Below are 27730 nucleotides of genomic sequence, written 5' to 3' on the forward strand. Positions count from 1 at the left end.
AAAGGAGGGGCTGGTTGGAACGGGCGCTCATTACAGAGTTGTAGCCTCAGGGACATAGGGACCCAACCCCATTCCACATTCCTATTCACGCTCCTCCTCTTCCTACTGCTCTCCAACTCTTCAAAGTCCGTTTGCGCTGCCGTGCTGTGCTCTCGCCCTGCCAGGTGCTCTACCGCTTTCTTCTCTCCCCCTCTCCCAGCTGCGCGTGTGAGAATCAGCGCTGTTTGCAATGCAGGCGAACTCAACACGCGGCTCGGCACAAGATCCCGAGCCGCACCTGGGCCAAGACTGGGGGTCCCTCCGGGCGCAGTGCCAGAAAGAGAGAACCCTCTTCTGTGACCCCCTCTTCCCCGCGGAGCCCAAAGCCCTGGGACCCCCGGCAGAGACCACCGCGGCTTCAGAAAAGGCGCTTCCTCTCGAGTGGCTGCGGCCCCGGGTGAGTGGTAGAGGTCGGGGTTTGTGGGTTTGATTCCAGACCCGGGCGGAGTCGGTGGATGAAGTTCATGGTGGTGTGCGTGTGAATTTGGGGTGCGTCTGTGGTGTGTGTCACGCGTGCCTTGCCGGCCTTCATAGGTGCTCGCTGACAGCACTTGCCCCTACAGCTTGTTGGAAGTCTATACGGTGGGGAGGGGGGGGATCTTTGTTTTGTGGTGTGTGCGTGTGGGGTGTGAGTGATTGGTTGTGAGTGGTGCGCGTTTCATGTGGCGGTACGTGGGTGTGACTGTGTGTGTGATGCCAGTGTGTGGTGTGAGAGGGGTGTGTGTGTGGGGGGTGTGAGAGGTGTGTGTGTGTGGTGTGAGAGGGGTGTGTGTGGGGTGTGAGAGAGGGGTGTGTGTGTGGGGTGTGAGAGGGGTGTGTGTGTGTGGGATGTGAGAGAGGGGTGTGTGTGGGGTGTGAGAGAGGGGTGTGTGTGGGTGTGTTAGAGGGGTGTGTGTATGGGGGGTGTGAGAGCGGGGTGTGTGTGTGGGGTGTGAGAGGGGTGTGGGTGTGTGGGGTGTGAGAGAGGGGTGTGTGTGGGGTGTGAGAGAGGGGTGTGTGTGTGGGGTGTGAGAGGGGTGTGTGTGTGTGGGGTGTGAGAGAGGGGTGTGTGTGCGGTGTGAGAGAGGGGTGTGTGTGTGGTGTGAGAGGGGTGTGTGTGGGGGTGTGAGAGGTGTGTGTGTGTGGGGTGTGAGAGGGGTGTGTGTGTGGGGGGGTGTGAGAGAGGGGTGTGTGTGGGGGTGTGAGAGGGGTGTGTGTGTGTGGGGTGTGAGAGAGGGGTGTGTGTGTGGGGTGTGAGAGAGGGGTGTGTGTGTGGGGTGTGAGAGGGGTGTATGTGTGGGGTGTAAGAGAGAGGGCGGTGTGTGTGGGGTGTGAGAGAGAGGTGTGTGTGTGTGTGGGGTGTAAGAGGTGTGTGTGTGGGGGGTGTGAGAGAGAGGGCGGTGTGTGTGGGGTGTGAGAGAGAGGGGTGTGTGTGTGTGTGGGGTGTGAGAAGGGTGTGTGTGTGTGGTGTGAGAGAGGTGTGTGTGGTGTGAGAGGGGTGTCTGTGTGGGGTGTGAGAGAGAGGGGTGCGTGTGTGGGGTGTGAGAGAGAGGGCGGTGTGTGTGGGGTGTGAGAGAGAGGGGTGTGTGTGTGTGTGGTGTGAGAGGGTGTGTGTGTGTGGTGTGAGAGGGGTGTGTGTGTGGGGTGTGAGAGAGGTGTGTGTGTGTGTGATTACCGCTCACGGCTAACATCAGTGGCGTATTACTGATCCGGTCCTCGGGGCTCCCCTAGGACCACTCAGCCTTAAACGAGGAGTTCCTGGTGCAGTGTGTACACGTCCGCACTGGGGAGACAAAGACGTCTGAGTTGGCCAAACCGCACCCTCGTGCGCCGTTGCCGACCTTAATAGGTGCTCGCGAACAGAATGTGCCCATGTAGCCTACACGAGATGAACTGTGAATTTGACAGTAAGAGGGCGTTTGTGTTTCGTGCGTGAGGGTGTGGTGTGCGCGTGGCGTGGCAGTGGGAGGGCGGGTGTACGATGCGAGTTACATGGGGGTTCAAAAGCGACGTAGTCGTGTGTGTGTGTGGGATGGTTTTGGCGAGACGTGATTGGTAAGTAGTGAATGGTGAGTGTTTGGTGAGTGTTTGGTGAGGGAGTATGTTAGTGCAATATATTTGAGTTCCATAATTGTCAACCCAGACGGTTTACCCCGATTTCTTGCACAGCGATATTGAGTTTTGAGGTCCATACGGCGTACAGCCGTTTCGATGCGGGCAAATAAAAAAAGTGCGTCTATTTGATTTTGACTTAAAACTTTTGCGAATGCAGAAATTAATATTCTTTGGTTCTTTCTGTAAAGTCACGTAGATAGAAAAAAATAACAAATAACAAAAAGAAATTGGATAAAATAATTAGAAATAAAATTACACTAATGTAGACTGTAGCCTGGCTCTTAATCGGAGTGAGTGTACTGGTTTTATTTTTATTCACTTTATTTTTATTCTAATTTTTCTATCTACGTGACTTTCCCGAAAGAACTAAAGAATATGTGTCTATTTGTTTGTGTTTCTCCCTTGTGATGAGACTTTGTAGGATGAACGTTGAGATTTATAAGGGGCACGGGGTGACCAATAAGGTCTGAATTGCTTTGTAATGAAGTAGGGCACTGATCAGGGGTTGTCAGCTATGGAGTTCTCATGCAGCAATGTTGCTTTTGCGCCGATTTCTCTTGCCCTAATTCCTGTACCATGTCGTACTGTGTTCGCGTCAGTTTGGTGACCCCTTGCAAATGCGACTCATCCCGGTCTCTTGCGTTCTCAATGCTGGTTAAACAAGAAAACAACCCCGAGTGGCGATGTTTACCGTCATGAGCGGTGGGAGGCGAGTGTTGTCTTTGTTGTTGCTCTGTGGAGTTGTACTGTTTATTTTTTGTAACTAAATCCGTCTCGATTGAGTCACGCAGAGCAATTATCAGACACTTGAAGCATACGTGGCTGGGTGCGTGTGTGCGCTGCAGAGTTTATTTATGGTCACGTGTAGGTGTGCGTAGACACACGTGGTCTGTGTCTTCTTCGTATGAGGGATGTGTTTCCGAATTCCACACAAAAAAAACAGAAAACAGACCAATCCCTATCCACACACGCGCGCGCGCATCTGCCTCGAGTTTACGAAAATCGAAAACATCCTCGTAAACCCGTCCTGATATCCGGACCCCGAATACTGACCCCGACTACAATACTGGCCCCCTAATACTGGGCTCCAAATACTGACACCTACTGCAGACCCCCCAATACCGACGCTGAGTACAAACCATTAAAACCAACCCCCAATGAAGACCCCTGATACGGACCCCCTCCACCCCACCCCCTTCCCGCAATGCAGATCCGTTTACAAATCACACGTTTACGCCGAGCTGGGATTCTGCTGCTGTCACATCTGGATAGAATTCACAGTAAAAAGCAGCGGTCAGAGTGATTGACGAGCCAGCACTGACGGTTCTACCCCGGGTCAAAACAACCTCGATTCTGGATCATATTGGTCGCGAGAGCCGACGTGTAAAACAACTTACTCCAGTCACTGGCTCAAGTGTTGCCACTTGCGCCACCCTGCCGCCACATTGTAGCTAAGACCACATTCACTCACTCACTCACCCCCCCAAGCCATCGTTCACGCCCTACGCTTACCCCACTCGCCCCTACTCTCTCTCTCTCCCCCGTAGGAAATTTGCCCAAAGCCGTTCTTCCTTCTGGAAGGAGCTTCAACAACAGACATATGTCAGGGAGATCTCGGTGAGAGGAGCTCACCACCCGCCGCTCACCACCGGCTCATCATGCACCCCTCACCACCTCTCATATATCACGTACGCTCACCGCCTCACCATTACTCACCCATTCATCATCACGACCTCCTCACCTAAATACCCAACCCCCTCCTCCCCATTTAACTCTCACCACCTCACCAACCTCCTCACCTTGAACCACCCACCACTCTTCTCACAGTGACCCTCACCGGTCAATCTCCCAGTAACCCTCACCTGTCCTTCTCCAAGTGACCCTCACCTGTCCTTCTCCCAGTGACCCTCACCTGTCCTTCTCACAGTGACCTTCACCTGTCCTCCCAGTGACCCTCACCTGTCCTTCTCCCAGTGACCCTCACCTGTCCTTCTCCCAGTGACCCTCACCGGTCAATCTCCCAGTAACCCTCACCTGTCCTTCTCCCAGTGACCCTCACCTGTCCTTCTCCCAGTGACCCTCACCTGTCCTTCTCACAGTGACCCTCACCTGTCCTTCTCCCAGTGACCCTCACCTGTCCTTCTCCCAGTGACCTTCACCTGTCCTTCTCCCAGTGACCCTCACCTGTCCTTCTCACAGTGACCTTCACCTGTCCTTCTCCCAGTGACCTTCACCTGTCCTTCTCACAGTGACCTTCACCTGTCCTTCTCCCAGTGACACTCACCTGTCCTTCTCACAGTGACCTTCACCTGTCCTTCTCCCAGTGACCCTCACCTGTCCTTCTCCCAGTGACCCTCACCTGTCCTTCTCACAGTGACCTTCACCTGTCAATCTCCCAGTGACCCTCACCTGTCCTTCTCCCAGTGACCCTCACCTGTCCTTCTCCCAGTGACCCTCACCTGTCCTTCTCACAGTGACCTTCACCTGTCAATCTCCCAGTGACCCTCACCTGTCCTTCTCCCAGTGACCCTCACCTGTCCTCACAGTGACCCTCACCTGTCCTTCTCACAGTGACCTTCACCTGTCCTTCTCACAGTGACCCTCACCTGTCCTTCTCCCAGTGACCCTCACCGGTCAATCTCCCAGTAACCCTCACCTGTCCTTCTCACAGTGACCTTCACCTGTCCTTCTCCCAGTGACCCTCACCTGTCCTTCTCACAGTGACCTTCACCTGTCCTTCTCCCAGTAACCCTCACCTGTCCTTCTCACAGTGACCCTCACCTGTCCTTCTCCCAGTGACCCTCACCGGTCAATCTCCCAGTAACCCTCACCTGTCCTTCTCACAGTGACCTTCACCTGTCCTCACAGTGACCCTCACCTGTCCTACTCCCAGTGACCTTCACCTGTCCTTCTCCCAGTGACCCTCACCTGTCCTTCTCCCAGTGACCTTCACCTGTCCTTCTCCCAGTGACCCTCACCTGTCCTTCTCCCAGTGACCCTCACCTGTCAATCTCCCAGTGACTCTAACTTCTCCCTCACCCCGCACCTTCACCACTCCCCCAGTACCCTTCACCACCTTCATACCCCCTCAGCCAAAACCCTCACCACCTCCCTGCCAGGTAACCCTCACCACCTACCCTCCTCTCTCGCTTCACCACCGGTTCTCCTCACCGAACCTTGCACCCCTCACCTCACTACTTAACTTCCCCTTACCTTCCCCCCGTCTCCCCGCATCCCTCTTCACCTCACCTCGTTCCCTCACCCCCCAACGACCCCCACCCCGTCCCGTTCCCCATACCCCTTCACCCCACCCGGTTCCCTCACTCCCCCCGGCCCCGTCTCCACCATACCCCTCACCCACCTCACTTCCCCTCACCACCTCCACCCCAACCCTCCCCCCGCAGGGGACTGCTGGCTCCTGGCCGCCATGTCGTCCCTCACGCTGGAGCCTGCCCTCTTCGAGCAGGTGGTGCCCACGGGACAGGACTTCGGCACGGGCTACTGCGGCATCTTCCGCTTCAGGGTGAGCGGCTTCGCCATCCCGGGGCACCGGCACGCGAACAATTGGAGGACACAGCCCACGCCGCGTGAGGCCGTGGTAGTGTCGCCCCGGTCGGCGATCGGTGCAGAGCTCTCGATGAGCAAAGCAATTTGCTTGGAAGGGACTTCCAGACTGGTGTTGCGCCAGCTTACTTTCGGGGGTTCGTTCACCGGTAACGAGAGTGACGACAGAGTAGGCAGCACGGCTTGTTGCAAGGGGGACTCATGTACAGCAACTCAATCACTGCTCTCTCTCTCTCTCACGTAACGTTCGCGATGCACAATCATTGCCACGTGCAATTCCAGCACGATCTCTGCCGCCAGCACCAACACCTGCACTGAGTCCACGTGGTCCTCCCACCCTGGCCCTTCCCTCCAGCCAAGCTCGGCCCTCTCTCTCTCCCAACACACAATTACCGTCGCCGAGAAAGACGTCCTCGGATCTTCCGGTGACCCGAACGCCTCGAGAGGCACACCGCGTGCATTCTAAGCCAATCAGAGCCGAGCATCGTGTCACGCTCAGCACTGCCCCTATGGGTCATTGAGTAAACCACCAGAGTCACTGCGCTCCTTCAACGAGGAGGAGGAGGAACACCAAACACGACACGGACTCTCTGCTGAAGCCCTCTCGTCGTGGCCAGCAGACCTCGACGTTGCCGTTTAGCTCATGAACGTGTCCACGCCGTATGCAAGAATAAAACTGATTACCGATAATTATCAATTTGATTAAATGGGTGGGGAGGGTGGTGGCGTAGTGGTAATGCTTGTGCCTCATATCAAGATAAACCTTGGTTCGATCCCTCCCCGACTCGGGCGCATTTCTGTGTGTACCCCCCCGCCCCCGTGCCTCCCGTGTCCCCCTGTGCCCCCCCCCCCCCCCCCCCAGTTCTGGCAGTATGGTCGCTGGCTGGAGGTGGTGGTGGATGATCGCCTCCCGTCGCGGGGCAAGCGCCTCGTGTACACGCGCTCCAGCACACGCAGCGAGTTCTGGAGCGCACTGCTGGAGAAGGCCTACGCCAAGTGGGTACTCACACAGCTAGTTACACACACACACAGCTAGTTACACACACACACAGCTAGTTACACACACACACAGCTAGTTACACACACAGATAGTTACACACACACAGCTAGTTACACACACACACAGCTAGTTACACACACACACAGCTAGTTACACACACACACACAGCTAGTTACACACACACACAGCTAGTTACACACACACACAGCTAGTTACACACACACACAGCAAGTTACACACACACACAGCTAGTTACACACACACACAGCTAGTTACACACACACACAGCTAGTTACACACACACACAGCTAGTTACACACACACACAGCTAGTTACACACACACAGCTAGTTACACACACACAGCTAGTTACACACACACAGCAAGTTACACACACACACAGCTAGTTACACACACACACACACAGCAAGTTACACACACACACACACTATATTCTTAGTTTTTTCGGTAAAGTCACGTTGAAGAGAAACAACAAAATAACTAAGAATATGAATTACTGCAGTCACGAAAGCTTTAAATCAAAACACACACACTAGTTACACACACACACAGCTAGTTACACACACACACACACAGCTAGTTACACACACACACAGCAAGTTACACACACACACAGCTAGTTACACACACACACAGCTAGTTACACACACACACAGCTAGTTACACACACACACAGCTAGTTACACACACACACAGATAGTTACACACACACAGCTAGTTACACACACACACAGCTAGTTACACACACAGCTAGTTACACACACACACAGCTAGTTACACACACACACAGCTAGTTACACACACACAGCTAGTTATACTCACACAGCTAGTTACACACACACACAGCTAGTTACACACACACACAGCTAGTTACACACACACACAGCAAGTTACACACACACACAGCTAGTTACACACACACACAGCTAGTTACACACACACAGCTAGTTACACACACACAGCTAGTTACACACACAGCTAGTTACACACACATACAGCTAGTTACACACACACACAGCTAGTTACACACACACACAGCTAGTTACACACACACACAGCTAGTTACACACACACACAGCTAGTTACACACACACACACAGCTAGCTACACACACAGCTAGTTGCACACACACACACAGCTAGTTACACACACACAGCTAGTTATACACACACAGCTAGTTACACACACACACAGCAAGTTACACACACACAGCTAGTTACACACACACACAGCAAGTTACACACACACACAGCTAGTTACACACACACACACACAGCTAGTTACACACACACACACACAGCTAGTTACACACACACACAGCTAGTTACACACACACACAGCTAGTTACACACACACACAGCAAGTTACACACACACACACAGATAGTTATACACACACACAGCTAGTTATATACACACACACACAGCTAGTTACACACACACACATCAAGTTACACACATACACACAGCTAGTTATACACACACACACAGCTAGTTACACACACACACAGCTAGTTACACACACACACACAGCTAGCTACACACACAGCTAGTTGCACACACACACACAGCTAGTTACACACACACAGCTAGTTATACACACACAGCTAGTTACACACACACACAGCAAGTTACACACACACAGCTAGTTACACACACACACAGCAAGTTACACACACACACAGCTAGTTACACACACACACACACAGCTAGTTACACACACACACACAGCTAGTTACACACACACACACAGCTAGTTACACACACACACAGCTAGTTACACACACACACAGCAAGTTACACACACACACAGATAGTTATACACACACACAGCTAGTTATATACACACACACACAGCTAGTTACACACACACACATCAAGTTACACACATACACACAGCTAGTTACACACACACACAGCTAGTTACACACACACACAGCTAGTTACACACACACAGCTAGTTACACACACACACACAGCTAGTTATATACACACACACACAGCAAGTTATACTCACACAGCTAGTTACACACACACAGCTAGTTACACACACACAGCTAGTTACACACACACACAGCTAGTTACACACACACAGCTAGTTACACACACACAACTAGTTATATACACACACACAGCTAGTTACACACACAGCTAGTTACACACACACAGCTAGTTACACACACACAGCTAGTTACACACACACTCACACAGCTAGCTACACACACACACACACAGCTAGTTACACACACACAGCTAGTTACACACACACACACAGCAAGTTACACACACACAGCTAGTTACACACACACGGCTAGTTATACACGCACAGCTAGTTACACACACACACAGCTAGTTACACACACACAGCTAGTTATACACACACACAGCTAGTTATACACACACAGCTAGTTACACACACACACAGCTAGTTATACACACACACAGCTAGTTATACACACACAGCTAGTTACACACACACACACACAGCAAGTTACACACACACAGCTAGTTACACACACACAGCTAGTTACACACACACAGCTAGTTATACACACACAGCTAGTTACACACACACACAGCTAGTTACACACACACAGCTAGTTATACACACACAGCTAGTTACACACACACACACACAGCAAGTTACACACACACACAGCTAGTTACACACACACAGCAAGTTACACACACACACAGCTAGTTACACACACACAGCTAGTTACACACACACAGCTAGTTCTACACACACAGCTAGTTACACACACACAGCTAGTTACACACACACACAGCTAGTTATACACACACAGCTAGTTACACACACACAGCTAGTTATACACACACACAGCTTGTTACACACACACACAGCTAGTTATACACACACACACAGCTAGTTACACACACGCAGCTAGTTATACACACACACAGCTGGGTACTCACACACACACAACTGGGTACTCACACACACACAACTGGGTACTCACACACACACAACTGGGTACTCACACACACACACAGCTGGGTACTCACACACACACAGCTGGGTACTCACACAGCTGGGTACTCACACACAACTGGGTACTCACACACACACAGCTGGATGCTCACACACAGCTGGGTACTCACACACACAGAGCTGGGTACTCACACATACACAGCTGTGTGGAAGCTACCTGGTCTGTCGCTCCGCACTAAGCTTCATGTCTTCTCGGCCACGGTCATTCCCTCCCTTCTCTACGCTTGCGAAACGTGGACCCCCCTAATGGAACATCTTCGCCAGTTAGAAACATTTAGGCTGGCCTGCCTACGATCCATCCTGGGTTTAACCAGACTGGATTGTCTGAGGAGCTCACAAATCCTTGAAATATCTGGGTAGGGTCCCATCGGTGAGCTCCTCTGGCGGGCAAGGCTGCGATGGCTGGGTCATGTAGCCCGCATGCCCAGCCACCGCATGCCGAAACAGCTTTTGTTCGGCCGGATTGAGGGGGCTAAACGGGCGCGGCACGGGCTAGAGAAGAGATGGAGTGATGTGGTACAGGAGGACGTGGAGCTGAGTGGACTTGCCGATGACTGGTACCAGCGGTGTCAAGATCGGCCTCTGTGGAGGAGGCTCGTGCAGGACGCTACTGGGCAGTTGGAGGCAGTCGCCCTCCAACAACAACGGAGGGCGGAGGAGCGACGCTCACAACAACGAGCGGAGCGCCGGGTGGCTAAAGCACAGCAGGTTGGCACAGTAGGGGGCACAGGTGGTGCATCAGCCAGTCATCTCAGTCATCTCAGTCAGTCGACCCGTGGCACCTGGGTCTGCCCCGTGACCTCCTGCCAGCAGGCGTTCGACACTTCACGTGGCCTCAGGGTGCACATAGCCTGGCACAAGCGTCGTGGTGACGTCACCGCCACTTAGTGGTGAATGGCGGTTGTTGTTGTTGTGTGTATCACCGTGTTTGTGTGTACGTATCATCGTGTGTGTATGTATCACCGTGTGTGTGTGTATCACTGCGTGTGTGTGTATCACCGTGTGTGTATGTATCACCGTGTGTGTGTGTATCACCGTGTTTGTGTGTATCACCGTGTGTGTGTACGTATCACCGTGTGTGTGTGTGTGTATCACTGCGTGTGTGTGTGTATCACTGCGTGTGTGTGTATCATCGTGTGTGTATGTGTAAGGGGAGCGGTAGTGTAGCGGTTAGCGCGCTGTGCTATGAACCTGGATACCCGGGTTCGATTCCCGCTCACGGCCAACACCAGTGACTATTATCTGAACCTGTCCCCGGCCTCCCCTAGGTCGACTCATCCTCAAATGAGTACCTGGTGCGGTGTGTAAACATCGCCACTAGGGAGACAAAGGCGGTCGGGCGTGGTGCTGACCCCACACCCCTTCGTGTGCCGTTCCGGCCTTTATAGATGCTCGCTAACAGCACTTGCCCCTACAGGCTGTTAAGGCTATACGGGGGATCTTTGTCTTTGTATCACCGTCTGTGTGTGTGTATCACCGTGTGTGTGTGTATCACCGTGTGTGTGTGTATCACCGTGTGTGTGTGTGTGTGTATCACCGTGTGTGTGTGTATCACCGTGTGTGTGTGTGCGTACCTGTGTGTGTGTGTGTATATCACCATGTGTGTGTGTGTGTATCACCGTGTGTGTGTGTGTGTGTATCACCGTGTGTGTGTGTGTGTATCACCGTGTGTGTTATGTGCCAGGCTGAATGGCTCATATGCGGCGCTCAAGGCCGGGAAGATTCTGGAGGCCATGGAGGACTTCACGGGCGGCGTGGGAGAGTCGTACCGCTCCGACCCTGCGACCCCCAAACTCTGGCTCTGCGTCACCTCTGCTCTGGCCGGCAATGCCCTGCTCGCCGGCTTTATTAAGGTGATACGTACAATCTTGATTTGAAGCTTTCGAGACTAAAGTCACGTAGGTATAAAATAAATTACGACGTTTCAGGCGCAACACAAGCGTCCGTCATCAGGTGGGAAAGCATGGTCTGCTGCTGAGGCAGACTGTTTTTAAAGGGTTTGAAATGGGTGTAGCCCAAGGGTCATAAAGAAGTGGGCGGGGCTAGTTATGTTAATGTGATAAATTAGCATATAACTGTAAGATAGGAAAGCGGCCTCCTCGACGAGGGCACGGGAGTGGCTACGCTAATGTGAGAGATTAGCATGATGTTAATGTGAGAAATTAGAGGGCATGGAAGTGGCTATGTTAATGTGAGAGATTAGCATGATGTTAATGTGAGAAATTAGAGGGCATGGAAGTGGCTATGTTAATGTGAGAGATTAGCATGATGTTAATGTGAGAAATTAAAGGGCACGGAAGTGGCTATGTTAATGTGAGAGATTAACATGATGTTAATTTGATAAATTAGAGGGCACGGAAGTGACTATGTTAATGTGAGAGATTAGCATGATGTTAATGTGAGAAATTAGAGGGCACGGAAGTGGCTATGTTAATGTGAGAGATTAGCGTGATGTTAATGTAAGATCGAAGAGCAGCCTCCTCGAGGCAAAAGAGAGTGCAATCAAAAAGCACGAGAGTACAATCCTAAGGACATGTGAGCATGAGAGTGCAATGCAAAGGCATGAGAGTGCAATCCCAAGGACACGTGAGCATGAGAGATCTAAGAGAGAGGCATAGAGAGAGAGACCTAGGGGAGGCCCAGAAACGGCTCAGATAATCGTCACTGGTGTTGGCCGTGAGCGGGAATCTAACTCGGGTCACCGGGTTCGTAGCGCAGTGCGCTAACCACTACACCACCGCTCCCCACACGCACACGCACACACACACGTGACACACGCGTGTGTCGTGTCTCCACGCAGGTAGCGAGTCCCGCGGAGGTGGGTCGCGTGAACGAGTGCGGGCTCGTGCTGGGACACGCGTACTCCATACTCGCCATGGACAAGGTACGGAGACACGGGGACCACGTGGACACGGGGGCACGGGGACTTGGGGGCACATCGACACGGGGACACGGAGGTACGTGGACACGCGTACTCCATACTCGCCATGGACAAGGTACGGAGGCACGGGGACCACGTGGACACGGGGGCACGTGGACTTGGGGGCACATCGACACGGGGACACAGAGGTACGTGGACACGCGTACTCCGTACTCGCAATGGACGCGGGACGAAGACACGGGGACCATGTGGACATGGGGGCATGGAGATACGTGAACATGCGTACTCTATACACGCCATGGAGACGGTTCGGAGACACAGAGACACGGGGACACTGGGGACACGGGGACACGGAACACACCTACTCCGTACTCGCCACAAACACGATGCATGGAAACGCCGAGCCACTCCGTGGTGTGTGAACAAGATGCTCCCCCACCTCCCCGCCACCCCAGGTCTCTACTCAGGGGGGATCCGTGCGCCTGGTTCGCCTGCGAAACCCGTGGGGTCGCCAGGAGTATACGGGGGCCTGGAGCGACAAGTACTGATCCCCCTCCATCCATCCCTCCCTCCCTCCCTCTCGTTATCTGTCCATCTTTTCATCTCCCCTCTACTTCCCCCCAATGTCTACTATCCATCTTGGGTTTAACAAAACTGGATTGTGCGACGAGCTCACAGATCCTGACGCAGTACCATCAGGGAGTGCCTCCGGCAGGCAAGGCTGCGTTAGCCGGGTCATGTAGTCCGCATGCCCAGCCACCGCATGCCCAAGCAGATTTCTGTTTGACCGGATAGAGGGGGCTAACCTGGCATGGCACGGGCTAGAGAAGAGATGGACTTATGTGGTACGGGGGGTTGGGGAGTGGACTTGTTGATGGCTGGTACCAGCGGTGTCAAGATCGGCCTCTGTGGAGGAGGTTCATGAAGGACGCCACTGTGCAGTTGGAGGCAGTCGCCCTCCGGCAGAGAAGTGATGCTCACAACAACCAGCAGAGCAACGGGTGGCTAAAACACAGAAAGTTTGCACAGTAGGGAGGTTCTGTTAGTTATCTCAGTCAGTTAACCCATGGCACCTGGGTCTGTTCCGTGATCTCCTGCCAGTGACCCTTCAACACTTCACGTGGCCTCAAAGTGCACCGAGCATGGCACAAGCGCCGTGGTGGCCTCACCACCACTTCGTACCGAACGGCGGTTGTCGTGTGTGGTGCATGTGGTGTACCGGCGTGGTATGTGTGGCGTGCACCACCAGGGCCACTGAGTGGGACTCGGTGGAGCCACAGGAGCAACAGCGACTCAAGCTCAAGAAGTCAGAGGACGGAGAATTCTGGTGAAATCATCAACACCGGCATCATCATCATCACTCACACACTCAATAACTCCCTCGCCCACCACTTATCCACTTACCCACCGACTCCCTTACGTATTCATCCATTCACTCACCCCCCACCCACCCAGCTACCAATTTTCTCACCCACCCACCCACCGAGCCACCCACCCACTTTCGTGTCGATGGCGCCGTCTTCCGGCCAGGATGTCAGTGGAGGAATTCACGAACTTCTTCAGCACCATCGAGATCTGCAGCTTCAACCCCGAGGAGACGGAGGGGGCCGACTCGACCGAGGGGGCCCCGGGAACCCCAACGCCACCCTCGTGGGTCCTCACCACTCACGACGGACGCTGGATCCCCGGCTGTTCCGCTGGCGGCTGCAGGAAATACAAAGGTGACTCCTGGGAATGATCCGGGAATGTTTTGTAAATCTTACAATGCATGAACGTAGTACCCTCGCTGATAATTATATGATGATAATCTTAATAACCTGTGCACTCCGATGGCGCTTACTTAGCTACATGAGCAGCTCAATACCACCTGACGTCACATCTCATCCACAAACATTCGAGGGGCACCCCCGGTGGCAGCTGTCCCTGTGCGCCGCAAAGCGACTCGCAGCACCTGGCCTGCAAGTGGGCATCAGTCTGCCAGTAGCGGGGTCATGATTGCTGCCGTGTGCAGTCCTAAATTGAGTTAAGAATGGTGCAAATGGCAAATTAACATCATGTTATTATTATTATAAATTATTCGCGAATCTATTTACCCAGGATTTTATTTGGGCCGGGGTTTGTGTCGGTTGGTGGCCCAGAAAATATCCCCACGCACTGCACGCCACATCCAGTATACCTTGCTCTCTCGCTATGTGCTGTGGCTACCACAAGCCTCGGTGCCACGTGCTCTCATCTACCAGCAACCTGGAAGACTGCTTGGCGAGAGATGAAGCGCTGCATTTACCCGTGGCTTGTGAGTCACGAGGGAATGATCGCAGAATGAGTCAGAAATCGTTTGGCCCTGGTTTCGGATGAGCTAGCAATGACAAAACGCTCTCCCAGGACACGCCCTCATCTCTCGAGATCTCAGAAGCTCAGCAGGCTGTCGAGCCTGGATAGTGCTTGGAAGGGCGACTGCCCACTAACGTTGTGGGAATTGCAAGAAATTATACTGCTGTACCATGCTTCTATGCCCACACGTCTATGCTCGCCGCATTTAACCAACCCGTGCTGACCAGCGTCGTGGTGAAGTATGACCAAATAACCGCCCCCCCCATTCCCTAACCTGCAATGTGCTAGAGGCTGTCATCCAGCAGTGGATTTCCAAATCCACATGTACAGGATAGCTGTGGGATATTTCAGGACTATTGACATTCCCCCTGCACCCCCCCCCACCCCTCTCGCGCCCCACAGTCTCGTTCTGGACGAACCCCCAGTTCCGCCTGAGTCTACGTGCTGGGGACGAGGAGGGGGGGTCCCAAGGAGGAGGGCCAGGGGTGGCCCACCGAGGAGGAGCGGCCACCCACTGCACCGTGGTCCTGGCCCTCATGCAGAAGAACCGCAGGGGGGGGCCGCCGGCGTCCAACGGGAAGGGGACCCCCGACTTCCTCTACATCGGATTCGCCGTCTACCCGGTGAGTGACCTCGCCGGGGTCACGGTGGCCTCGCGAAGGTCACGGTGACCGCGTCGGAGACGGCGAGGCGGTGTGCAGCGCGGCGGTGACGCTCGTGCCTCGCGGCAAGAAGGGCCTGGGTTCGATCCCCGATTAGGGCGTCTGTCTGCGTGGCGTTTTGCATGTCTCCCCATTGTTCTGCATGGGTTTCCATTAATTGTAACTGGGATTGGCCAAAACATCCCAATGCTGAAAAATGTACCTGTAGATCACTCAATTGTCATCTCAAAGACAAAGATCCCCCGTATAGCCTTTACATACTTTTGAGGCAAGTGCTGTTAGCGGGCACCTATGCAGGCCGGCATAGCACGCGAGGGTGGCCAGCACCACGCTCGGCCACCTTTGTCAACCCAGTGATCACACAGCAGCAGCATCAGCAGCAGCATCGCCCCCCTACTGCAAAACTTGGCAGGACCCTCCTGAACAAGGAGTCTTGAGACTCTGTGAGGCTTTCTTGGGTATGCAAGCGGAATACTGTAGCAGTAGTAATAATAATTATAATAAATGAATTATTTACTTTTACCCGATGTGGCAGAATTAGTATGGTACAATACGAGGGACGTGTGGATGCTGTGAGGAGGGCCTGGTTTTAATTGAAGTGTTGTCTGTGTCTGTGTCTGCACAGGTGCCAGAAAAGGTGTGTGCAGGGTGCAGCGAGTACTGGGGCCATTCGTCACCACCACCGCCATCATCATCATCAGCATCGTCAAAAAATGCAGCATCATCAATCTATATCACCATCAACCGAATTAGAACATCAGTAGCTGATTTGCACATCAGTTTCACACGTTCAAAATTAAAGACAAGCCACAGTAGCGCGATTGTGGCCATACAAACCAAACTATACACCACATATTAAACCCATACGGACACACAAAGATGCATAGAGATGCATAGATATGCATAGAGATGCATATAGACATATCGAGATACAGACAAATAAAACACAGAGGCACAGAGACACATAGAGACACACGGAGACTCTTGGAGACCCACAGAGATGCATTGATAACAAAGCACATTCGTGTGATTTTGGCCATGCAACCCAAACTATGGACCACATGGTAAACCACTGCAGTCTGTCCTCCAATGTAGGAGGAACAGCAAAACGAGACCATCTCCAGCTCCTCCAGCCCTTTCGTCTTGGCCACCAGACCTGGACATTGGCATTTTGCCCATGAACGTATTGCCATCATGCGAAATAATATAATTGTAATCATCGATGCACACACACACAATCATCACTGCTTGCAGCAGCAGCATCATAATGATCATCAGGGGGCTGTGGTCTGGAGCCACTCTCTCTGTCCCATCTCTGGGTCAGTGGCTACGAGCAGGGGGCGATTGCTGGCATCGGGGCGGGGAGGGGGGGGGGGCGCGCCCACGTGACCCCTGCCCCCCCCCCCCCTTGTGTGTAGTTCCACAAGCAGAAGGACCCCCTCCCGTCCTCGTTCTTCGTGATGGCGCGGCCCGTCGAGGAGACGCCGGGGTTCTCCAACGCCCGCGAGGTCGGAGGTCATGGGATCACGCGGGACACGGGGGACATTCAGCACAAGGGCAGGGGGGACGCGGGACAAGAGGGGAGGGGGGGCATGGGGGACGTGGAACACAGGGAGACAGGTGACACGGGGGGCACGGGAGACGTGGGGACAGGGGCGCATGGGAACACGTCGACCACGAGGACACGGGGACATGGGGACGCAGGACACACGAGGGACACGGGGGACACAGGGCACAGAAGAACACCCAGACGGCTGGGACACCCCCCCCCCCCTTGTATTGCAGGTGAGTGTGCGTGCCCGCCTGCCCCTGGGCGACTACGTGGTCGTCCCCTCCACCTACGAGCCCGACGTGGAGGGCGACTTCTTCGTGCGCGTCTATGCCAAGCAGGAGAACCGCTCCCGGTACGAAGGAAAAGTTCCCCCCGCGCGCAGCCTTTCACAGTTTGGACAGCCTGTTGGGGTGAGCGCTGTCAGCGAGTAGCACCCACGAAGGCCGGCATGGCACACGAGGGGGGTGGGTGGCCGGAACCACGCCCGCGCCACCTGTGCCACCCCACCAGTGTCGATGTTTACACATCGCACCAGGTACTTACTCGTTTAAGGCAGAGTCGACCTAGGGGAGGCCCAGGGCTAGTTCAGATGTTTGTTACTGATTGTGAGCGGGAATGGAACTCGGGTCGCCGGGTTCGCCGCGCAGTGCGCTAACCACTGCGACACCGCTCCTGGTACACTGACCTCCTCCTCACCACCACCACCACCACACTCTCACCCCTCCCCTCCCCTCAGGAAAGCCGAGCCACTGAAGTGCGAGTTTAACGGAAGTGTGAGTGCCGACGGACCACCACCACTACACCACAACCATAGTCACCACCACTACACTACACTGCAACCATAGTCACCATCACCACTACACTACAACCATAGTCACCACCACCACTACACTACAACCATAGTCACCACCACCACTACACTACAACCCTAGTCACCATCACCACTACACTACAACCATAGTCACCACCACCACTGCACTACAACCATAGTCACCACCACTACACTACACTGCAACCATAGTCACCACTACCACTACAACCATAGTCACCACCACCACTACACTACAACCATAGTCACCACCACCACTGCACTACAACCATAGTCACCACCACCACTACATTACAACCATAGTCACCACCACCACTGCACTACAACCATAGTCACCACCACCACTGCACTACAACCATAGTCACCACCACCACTGCACTACAACAATAGTCACCACCACCACTACACCACAACCATAGTCACCACCACTACACTACAACCATAGTCACCACCACCACTACACTACAACCATAGTCACCACCACCACTGCACTACAACCATAGTCACCACCACCACTGCACTACAACCATAGTCACCATCACCACTACACTACAACCATAGTCACCACCACCACTACACTGCAACCATATTCACCACCACCACTGCACTACAACCATAGTCACCACCACCACTACACCACAACCATAGTCACCACTACCACTACACTACAACCATAGTCACCACCACTACACTACACTACAACCATAGTCACCACCACCACTGCACTACAACCATAGTCACCACTACACTACAACCATAGTCACCACCACCACTACACTAAAACCATAGTCACCACCACCACTGCACTACAACCATAGTCACCACCACCACTACACCACAACCATAGTCACCACTACCACTACACTACAACCATAGTCACCACCACTACACTACAACCATAGTCACCACCACCACTGCACTACAACCATAGTCACCACCACTACACTACACTGCAACCATAGTCACCACCACCACTACACTACAACCATAGTCACCACCACCACTACACTACAACCATAGTCACCACCACCACTACACTACAACCATAGTCACCACCACCACTACACTACAACCATAGTCACCACCACCACTACACTACAACCATAGTCACCACCACCACTGCACTACAACCATAGTCACCACTACACTATAACCATAGTCACCATCACCACTACACTACAACCATAGTCACCACCACCACTACACCACAACCATAGTCACCACCACCACTACACTACAACCATAGTCACCACCACTACACTACAACCATAGTCGCCACCACCACTACACTACAACCATAGTCACCACCACCACTACACTACAACCATAGTCACCACCACCACTACACTACAACTATAGTCACCACCACCACTACACTACAACCATAGTCACCACCACCACTACACTACAACCATAGTCACCATCACCACTACACTACAACCATAGTCACCAACACCACTACTAAACCACAACCATAGTCACCACCACTAACTACAACCATAGTCACCACCACCACTACACTACAACCATAGTCACCAACACCACTACACCACAACCATTGTCACCACCACGACTAAACCACAACTATAGTCAACAGCTCAGCAACCACCACTAAACCACAACCATAGTCAACACTACAGCCACTGCTATCATAATCACAACCAACAACCACCACTAAACCACAACAATCACAGCCGCCACCACTAAACCACAACAATCACAGCCACCACCACCACCACCACAAAACCACAACCATAGTCACCACCACAGCCACCGCTATCATTACCACAACCAACAACCACCACAAGAAACCACCACTAAACTACAACAATCACAGCCACCACCACCACAAAACCACAACCATAGTCATCACCACAACAACCACCGCCAGTCACGACCATGACCACAACAGAAACCAACAACAACCACGACCACAAGTAGTTGCAGACATTTGGCTACTCTTGTTTATCTGATATAGTTTTTTGTTTATGTTGTTTGTTGTCGTTGTTTATTTTGTTTATGTTGTTGTTGTTTAGATTGTGTTCGCCGCTCCTGCCCCCACTGAACCCGAGCTGGATGATGCCGAGTTTCAGAAGCTGGCGGGCAGAGTAACAACAACCCCAACCATCACTACCAAACAACCACACAACCACCACATCACCAGACAACCACCACACCACAGCCACTGCCAAACAACCACACATCAACACAACCACAACAACTTCCACACTGTAAGAGCCGTAAAATTAAGACGTAAATGCACGAAGCAGCTAATGGTAGGTGTAGTGGTGATCATAGTGGTGGTAGTGGGGGTAGTGGTGGAGTTTGTAGTGGTAATGTTGACATTATTGGTGGCTATGGTGGTGGTGCAGGAGATGGTGGTTGTGGTGGTGATAGTTGGACATGATGATATTGTAGATGGTTCTCGTGGTGATAGTCTTGGTGATGGTTGTGGTGGTGATTGTGGTGATTGTGGAGGTGGTGGTTGTCTTGGAGGAGGAGGTGGTGGCTCTGTAGCTATGGGGGAGATATTCTTAGCTCTTTCGGTAAAGTCACGTTGAAGGGAAACAATTAAATAATAAAAAATATAAAATTCTCACGACGTGAGAATTTTTATTGTTTTTTATATATTTTATTATTTTATTGTTTCCCTTCAACGTGACTTTACCGAAAGAGCCAAGAATATGAATCACTGCAGTCACGAAAGCTTTACGGGGGAGATGTTGTGGTGGAGGTTTCTATGGTTGTAGTGTATATGGTTGGTGTTGTTGATGTTGTTGTTGCTGCCTCTGGGTCACTCCCTTCCCCCCACAGGATGGACGAATCTCCCTGTCTGAGTTCACGCGTCTCGTTAACTCAAGTAAGTGGGGGGCACAGCGGTAGTGGGGGGAGGGGATGACGGCACACTGGGGGGCACGTGGTGCATGGGGAAACGCATGGAACGAATTGGGAATATTGGGAGCATGGCATGCAAAAGTCACGAGTTATGGGGGTCCATGGGGCATAGCGGGCCTGGGGGGCTATGGGAATGTGAGCGGCGTGGGGAGTGGGGAGCATGGGGTGCAATGAGAACCGGTTTGTGGGGGGCACGGGGTGTAGGAGACACGGGGAATAGGGGGTGGGTGGGCGCAGGGATACCAGGGGCATCATCAGCGGCAGATGGACACGGCTTGTGGGGGGGGGGGGGGGCACGTGGACACGAGGTTCACGGGGGAGGACACAGAGCGGTCGAACGCGGACCTGAGAAAATTGGGCCCCCTGCCCCCCCCACCTCCACTGCAGGGTTACCTGCTCGGAGCGCCCTCTCCATCGACGCGTGTCGCAGCCTGGTCTCCTTCCAGCCCGGCGTATCCTCACTGCCCCCACCCCCACAAACCCCCCCCCCCCCACCCCCCCAAACTGTCGAGATTCGAATGTGGCGATGTTGCTTTTAATGATTAATGTTATGAACATTATTGTTTAAACTCGTATAATGGAGATCACGGCAGCGCGCTCAAGCGAGCAATGCAGTAATATCCATTGTTGTGCTGTACTTCTATGCTCCCAATTTGGTGCTCCCTACCTTGGCCAACCTGCACTCGCCAGACTGGTGAGGCGGGGCTTGACGACACCCACGAATCGCGCGACGTGGTGCGTGGGGATTCCCTCATCCAGCAGTGGATTGATAGAGGCCTGGACACGGGTGGCGGGGTGGCAGCGCAGTGGTTACACTCGTGCCTCACAGCAAGAAGGCATGGGTTGAAATCTCGACTCTGGCACCGGTCTGTTTAGACTTTTTATGGCCGCCCTCTGTTCTGCGTTGGGTTTCTTCTGAGCTCTGTGGTTTCCTTCCATAGTTGCTAATAAAACAAACACACACAACGTAACTGATATTGTCCCAACATCCCCAATGCTGAAACATTATTAGCAAATCACTCAATTTTGGATCTTAAAAGGCAAATATACCCTGTATGGCCTTAGCAGACTGTTGGGGCAAGTGCCGTTAGCGAGGATCACACACATAGCAGCAGCAGCAGCAACAGCATCGCCCCCTGCTGCAGAAAGAGCTTGGCAGGACCCTCCCGAAGGAGAGTCTTGAGACTCGGTGAGGCGTTCCTGAGAAAGAAAAAAGCAAGAGGGAATTATTGGGACGTATGGGTCAATGACGATTTTGAGTACGGGCTTGGATTCGTGCGGGCTGAGGGGTACGGAGAGGCTCCCTCAGAAAGCTCACCGTGCGCGCGAGGGGGCAACACGCGGAGTTCCACACAGATGGTGTCACGGATCCACTTGCTGTACTGCCAGTGGGGTTGGGAGTCTCGCAGCTCACGGTGATATCTCTGCGTGGTCCACCAACCCCGACATTCTGTGGATATGTAGCTGCGGGGGGAGGGGGGGGGGTCGTGGCAGGGGTTGTTAATGCGGGGTCAAGGTGAAGGTCACGGGTCGATGTCGCGGTCAGTTATGTCCAGTTTTCACTTTGACAATTACAATCAACCACTCACCACCACCAAACTCACCACCCCACTGTACACATACAACCACCACACACTACACACAACCACGAACGCACTCACCACACACTACCGCCACTCACCACACATACACACAAAACCGTGAACACAACCACACTGGCGCTCACCACCGCTCACCACCACAGAAGAAGAAGTCTCTGAGGAAGTTGAATCTGGAGGAAACTCACCGGTTCATGCTCGTCGTGAAGAAATTACAGGTACCGCTCACCATTCACTGCTCACCGCTCATCACTCCCCACTCACCATCCCACAATCACTGCTCGCCACTAACCACTGTGCCACCGCCCCACTCCAAATAATACCTTGATGTGTGCGTTATATTTTACACATATACGAAGGCAACACTCACTACCTCCTCACCACTCCCTCCTCACCACTTATAGTTCACCACTCACCACTCCCTCCTCACCCCCCACCGTCCCCCCCCCTCCCCCCAGGCTGTCTTCCTAGAGTTTGACCGCGATGGTTCGGGCGGCATGAGCACCTTTGAGCTGGGACAGGGGCTCGCCCAGTGTGGTACACTGCACGATACACCACGATACACCACACTGCGATACACCACGATACACCACACCACAATACAGCACACCACAATACACCACGATACACCACACCACAATACAGCACACCACAATACAGCACACCACAATACAGCACACCACAATACACCACGATACACCACAATACAGCACACCACAATACACCACAATACACCACAATACAGCACACCACAATACAGCACACCACGATACACCACGATACACCACACCACAATACAGCACACCACAATACAGCACACCACAATACAGCACACCACAATACACCACCATACACCACACTGCGATACACCACAATACACCACAATACACCACACCACAATACAGCACACCACAATACAGCACACCACAATACAGCACACCACGATACACCACGATACACCACAATACAGCACACTGCGATACACCACAATACAGCACAATACAGCACACCACAATACAGCACACCACAATACAGCACACTGCGATACACCACGATACACCACAATACAGCACACTGCGATACACCACAATACAGCACACCACAATACAGCACACCACGATACACCACGATACACCACCATACACCACACTGCGATACACCACAATACAGCACACCACAATACACCACCATACACCACACTGCGATACACCACAATACAGCACACCACAATACAGCACACCACAATACACCACCATACACCACACTGCGATACACCACAATACACCACAATACACCACGATACACCACAATACACCACAATACACCACGATACACCACGATACACCACAATACACCACGATACACCACGATACACCACACCACGATACACCACAATACACCACAATACACCACGATACACCACACCACAATACACCACAATACAGCACACCACAATACACCACGATACACCACACTGCGATACACCACAATACAGCACACCACAATACACCACGATACACCACACTGCGATACACCACAATACACCACAATACACCACGATACACCACAATACACCACGATACACCACACCACAATACACCACAATACAGCACACCACAATACACCACGATACACCACACTGTGATACACCACAATACAGCACACCACAATACACCACAATACACCACACTGCGATACACCACAATACAGCACACCACAATACACCACGATACACCACACTGCGATACACCACAATACACCACACCACAATACACCACACTGCGATACACCACAATACAGCACACCACAATACACCACAATACACCACACTGCGATACACCACAATACACCACGATACACCACAATACACCACACTGCGATACACCACAATACACCACGATACACCACAATACACCACACTGCGATACACCACAATACACCACGATACACCACAATACACCACAATACACCACAATACAGCACACCGCAATACACCACGATACACCACACTGCGATACACCACAATACAGCACACCACAATACACCACAATACACCACAATACAGCACACCACAATACACTGCGATACACAATACAGCACGCCACAATACACCACAATACACTACGATACACCACACCACAATACACCACAATACAGCACGCCACAATACACCACGACACACCACACTGCGATACACCACAATACAGCACACCACAATACACCACGACACACCACACTGCGATACACCACACCACACTGCGATACAGCACACCACAATACACCACGATACACCACACCACCTAAGAGCAGACGATGGTGACGGCGGCGGTGGTGATGGTGGTGATGAGACCATGAGAGCAGACATTGGATCTCAGGTGCCGACTATACAACAGCTGTGGGACCTGGCAGAAGGAAGGAAGCGATAGTGGCATGGGTGGCAATAACCCAGAATTAAATTGAGACATTTCCCGGGGGGGGGGGGGGGGGGAGTCCTTAAATGTGAAGCTTTTTCTATGGGGCCTGCTTTAATAAAAAATCAAAATTCCATTATCTGGCAAATATCAATAAATAGCAACTTTGGGGTGGGGGATCGTAGGTCGCGTGCTGACCTTGAGCCGTGTGTGGCGTGACCCCGCAGGTGTGAAGCTGCGCATGGCCGTGTACGAGCGCGCGTGGACGCGTTTCGCGAGCGCCGACTCCAGCCTGAGCCTGAGCGCCTTCGTCAGCTGCGTGTGTCGCCTGCAGAACCTCTTCAGTGAGGCCCATCGCCGTCCCGGCAAATCATCGATCATCACCACCATCGTCAACATCGCCATCATGGTTATCATCGTCAACATCGTCGTCACAATAGCCACCACCGACATCACCATTATGGTTATTATCATCATCGAGGAGCAAAAGCCATTATGCAAACTCCGGTCATCCGCGCAGTGACTTTTGGCTAACCAAAAGCGCATTACGCGCTTTCAGATGCGCTTCTTCGGCCATCTGGAACGCTCTTCCTTCCAATAATAGGAAGCCACTGGAGCTGTGCACTTTCAAATCTACATTGAAAACTCATTACTTTAGAACTGTTTTTATGTCTTTAGTTTATTGTCCTTCCCCCGCACTGACGATGAGCACGGTTGGTTACGTACGATGCGAAAGAAGTGCAACATACGTACATCACGATAGCCAGCATCAACATCACCATTAGCATTATCATAATCAGCATCATCATCATGACCATCATCAACAACATCGTGGTTATAATCATCAATATCATAATTATTAACATCATCATGATCATCACTACTATTAGTATGCGTTAACACTCATTAATTGGCTGCATTTTTTTAATAGAGGACCACAGAACTTGGGCAATTGTTGGCAGTCCCAGCTCGATGCCTGGTTGCTGTTTTAACCGCTCGTTTGTGGTTCCACATCAATCGTGGGATTCAATTTGCGTGAGCGACAACGATGAGATGCATACAACTAATCGTTTAGAGTCACCAACATCATCGTTTTTATAGCCACCATCGACAGCACCATGACCAAGGCCATCGTCAAAAACCCACCACCACCGTGGATCTTCATAACCATGGACGCTCGTCAACTATCAACCATCAGCAACCGTAACGAAATGAAAACATCAATCCATCATCAGCGTTGGGTCACATGACTTGTGCCCCCTCTCCCCCATCCCGCCCAGGTGTTTACGAGGTGGAGAAGGAGAGAACGGGGGAGGCACTTCCCGAGTTTGACGAGGTGAGGCCAAGAAGATAGTCTTCTCCTGTCATCATCGCTCCACCCTCATGTCACCCCTTCGACATTCCACTCCACCCATCGCTCTGCACACTTCATCCACACGTCACCGCTGCATATATCACTCCATTAAACTTTCCACCATCCATCCACGCATCCCCACATCACTCCTTCCACCCATTCATCTGCACGTCAACCCACATACCATCCACCAACGTTCGTCCTTCTTCTCGCATCATCTTGTTCCTGCTCCCACATCCCCTTATGCCCCATTCCCATCCTCCCCCACCCCCCAATTTTATCCCGACTATCCCTTCTCCCCATCCTCTGATGTCTCTGCTCCTCAAATCTCTCCCCTTGTATCCCCCCCCCCCCCGACGTCCCCGCCTGGTGACACAGTGGGTGACTGCGTACATCGGGCTGTGATGAACCCGGGTGACCCTGGTTGACCTCTGGTGACCTCGGATGACTCCAGCTCAATTCTACTTGGTTCTGGGATGGCTCATAGAGAAGTGGTGATGGTGTTATGATGATGATTGTTAACATGCCATTTATTTACCCGGGCCAACCTTTTTATCAGAAGGGTCCTGCTACATTGGGATGTTTGGCAGTGAATTCCATAGTTAATGAGAGCATGGTTGCATGTGGGAGAAAAGTGATGAACCTGGAGGAAATCCACCCTCACCTACAGCACCTGGCAAGCCCTGGTGCTGGTCAACCCATCCAGGCTCCACCCTGCTGAGCTTCATGATGATGGTATTTGATGGCAATGGTGATGGTAATAGTACTAAGTGAAGACGATGGTGATGGTATTTACAGTATTTTGTTATAATGGCAGTAATGGTGTTGGTGGTGATGGTGCAAACAGTAGCAGTGAGGTGAGTTCTAATCATGGCATTGATGGTTTGTGGTGATGGTGTTGACGATAATACAGTGACGGTGATGTTGGTGGTCGTCGTGACGGCCGTGATGATATTACAGTATTTGATGGTGATGTTGGTGGTGGTAATTATCATTGTGGTGGTGATGGTAGTGGTAATGATATTTCTGTAATTGTGATCAGGATGGTGACGTCGATGATGATGATGATGTGTACAGGTTGGGTGTTAGTTCCCTCTGTCTCTCTCTCCAAATAAACAACACATCGTTTTAACCTCCTAAAACCCGAGTCTGTGGTCGAACTTTGTTTTAACCCAGTAGAGGGCGTCACGCGCACGCAGCTTGCATGACAATCACACTTCATCGAACGCATCCACCTCTATTATCAGAATGGGTTAATACTGCTTGGTAATGACTATGCAGTAAATCTTGACTTAAAGCTTTCGTGACTGCAGGAATTCATATTCTTTGGGTCTTTCGGTAAAGTCACGTAGAGAGGTTCAAAGAAAACAACAACAAAACCACGACGTTTCGATCGAAAATAACAAAAAAATACGTACGTTTACGATCGAAGCGTCGAAGTTTTTTTTTGTTATTTTCTTTTAACGTATCTACGTGGCTTTACCGAAA

At 52.2% G+C, this 27730-nt stretch overlaps 1 protein-coding gene across 1 annotated transcript; it reads left to right on the forward strand.

The window, feature by feature from the left end:
- On the forward strand, nt 1–27384 carry LOC116943272 (calpain-8-like). Its single transcript, XM_076067749.1, has 22 exons — nt 1–436; nt 3681–3750; nt 5538–5656; nt 6560–6693; nt 11414–11582; nt 12530–12613; nt 13066–13151; nt 13860–13937; nt 14141–14331; nt 15344–15564; nt 16229–16459; nt 17022–17111; nt 17389–17507; nt 17892–17928; nt 20021–20092; nt 20799–20844; nt 21267–21331; nt 22624–22695; nt 22936–23014; nt 25116–25232; nt 26169–26224; nt 26621–27384. Exons 1-22 carry the CDS (start codon nt 230–232, stop codon nt 26645–26647), a joined length of 2370 nt encoding a protein of 789 aa, XP_075923864.1. The 5' UTR covers nt 1–229; the 3' UTR covers nt 26648–27384.
- The last annotated feature ends 346 nt before the right edge of the window (nt 27385–27730 follow it).

Source organism: Petromyzon marinus, chromosome 17 (genome assembly GCF_048934315.1).
Source record: "Petromyzon marinus isolate PM22_M1 ecotype Great Lakes invasive population chromosome 17, UKy_Petmar_22M1.pri1.0, whole genome shotgun sequence".
NCBI lineage: Eukaryota > Metazoa > Chordata > Hyperoartia > Petromyzontiformes > Petromyzontidae > Petromyzon > Petromyzon marinus.

Coding starts and splice junctions, on each gene's coding strand:
- LOC116943272 (XM_076067749.1), top strand. CDS start 230: ATGCAGGCGAACTCAACACGCGGCTCGGCACAAGATCCCGAGCCGCAC. Junction 22,696..22,935: donor TCGTCGTGAAGAAATTACAG/GTACCGCTCACC, acceptor CCCTCCCCCCAG/GCTGTCTTCCTAGAGTTTGA. Junction 26,225..26,620: donor CACTTCCCGAGTTTGACGAG/GTGAGGCCAAGA, acceptor CTGGTGACACAG/TGGGTGACTGCGTACATCGG.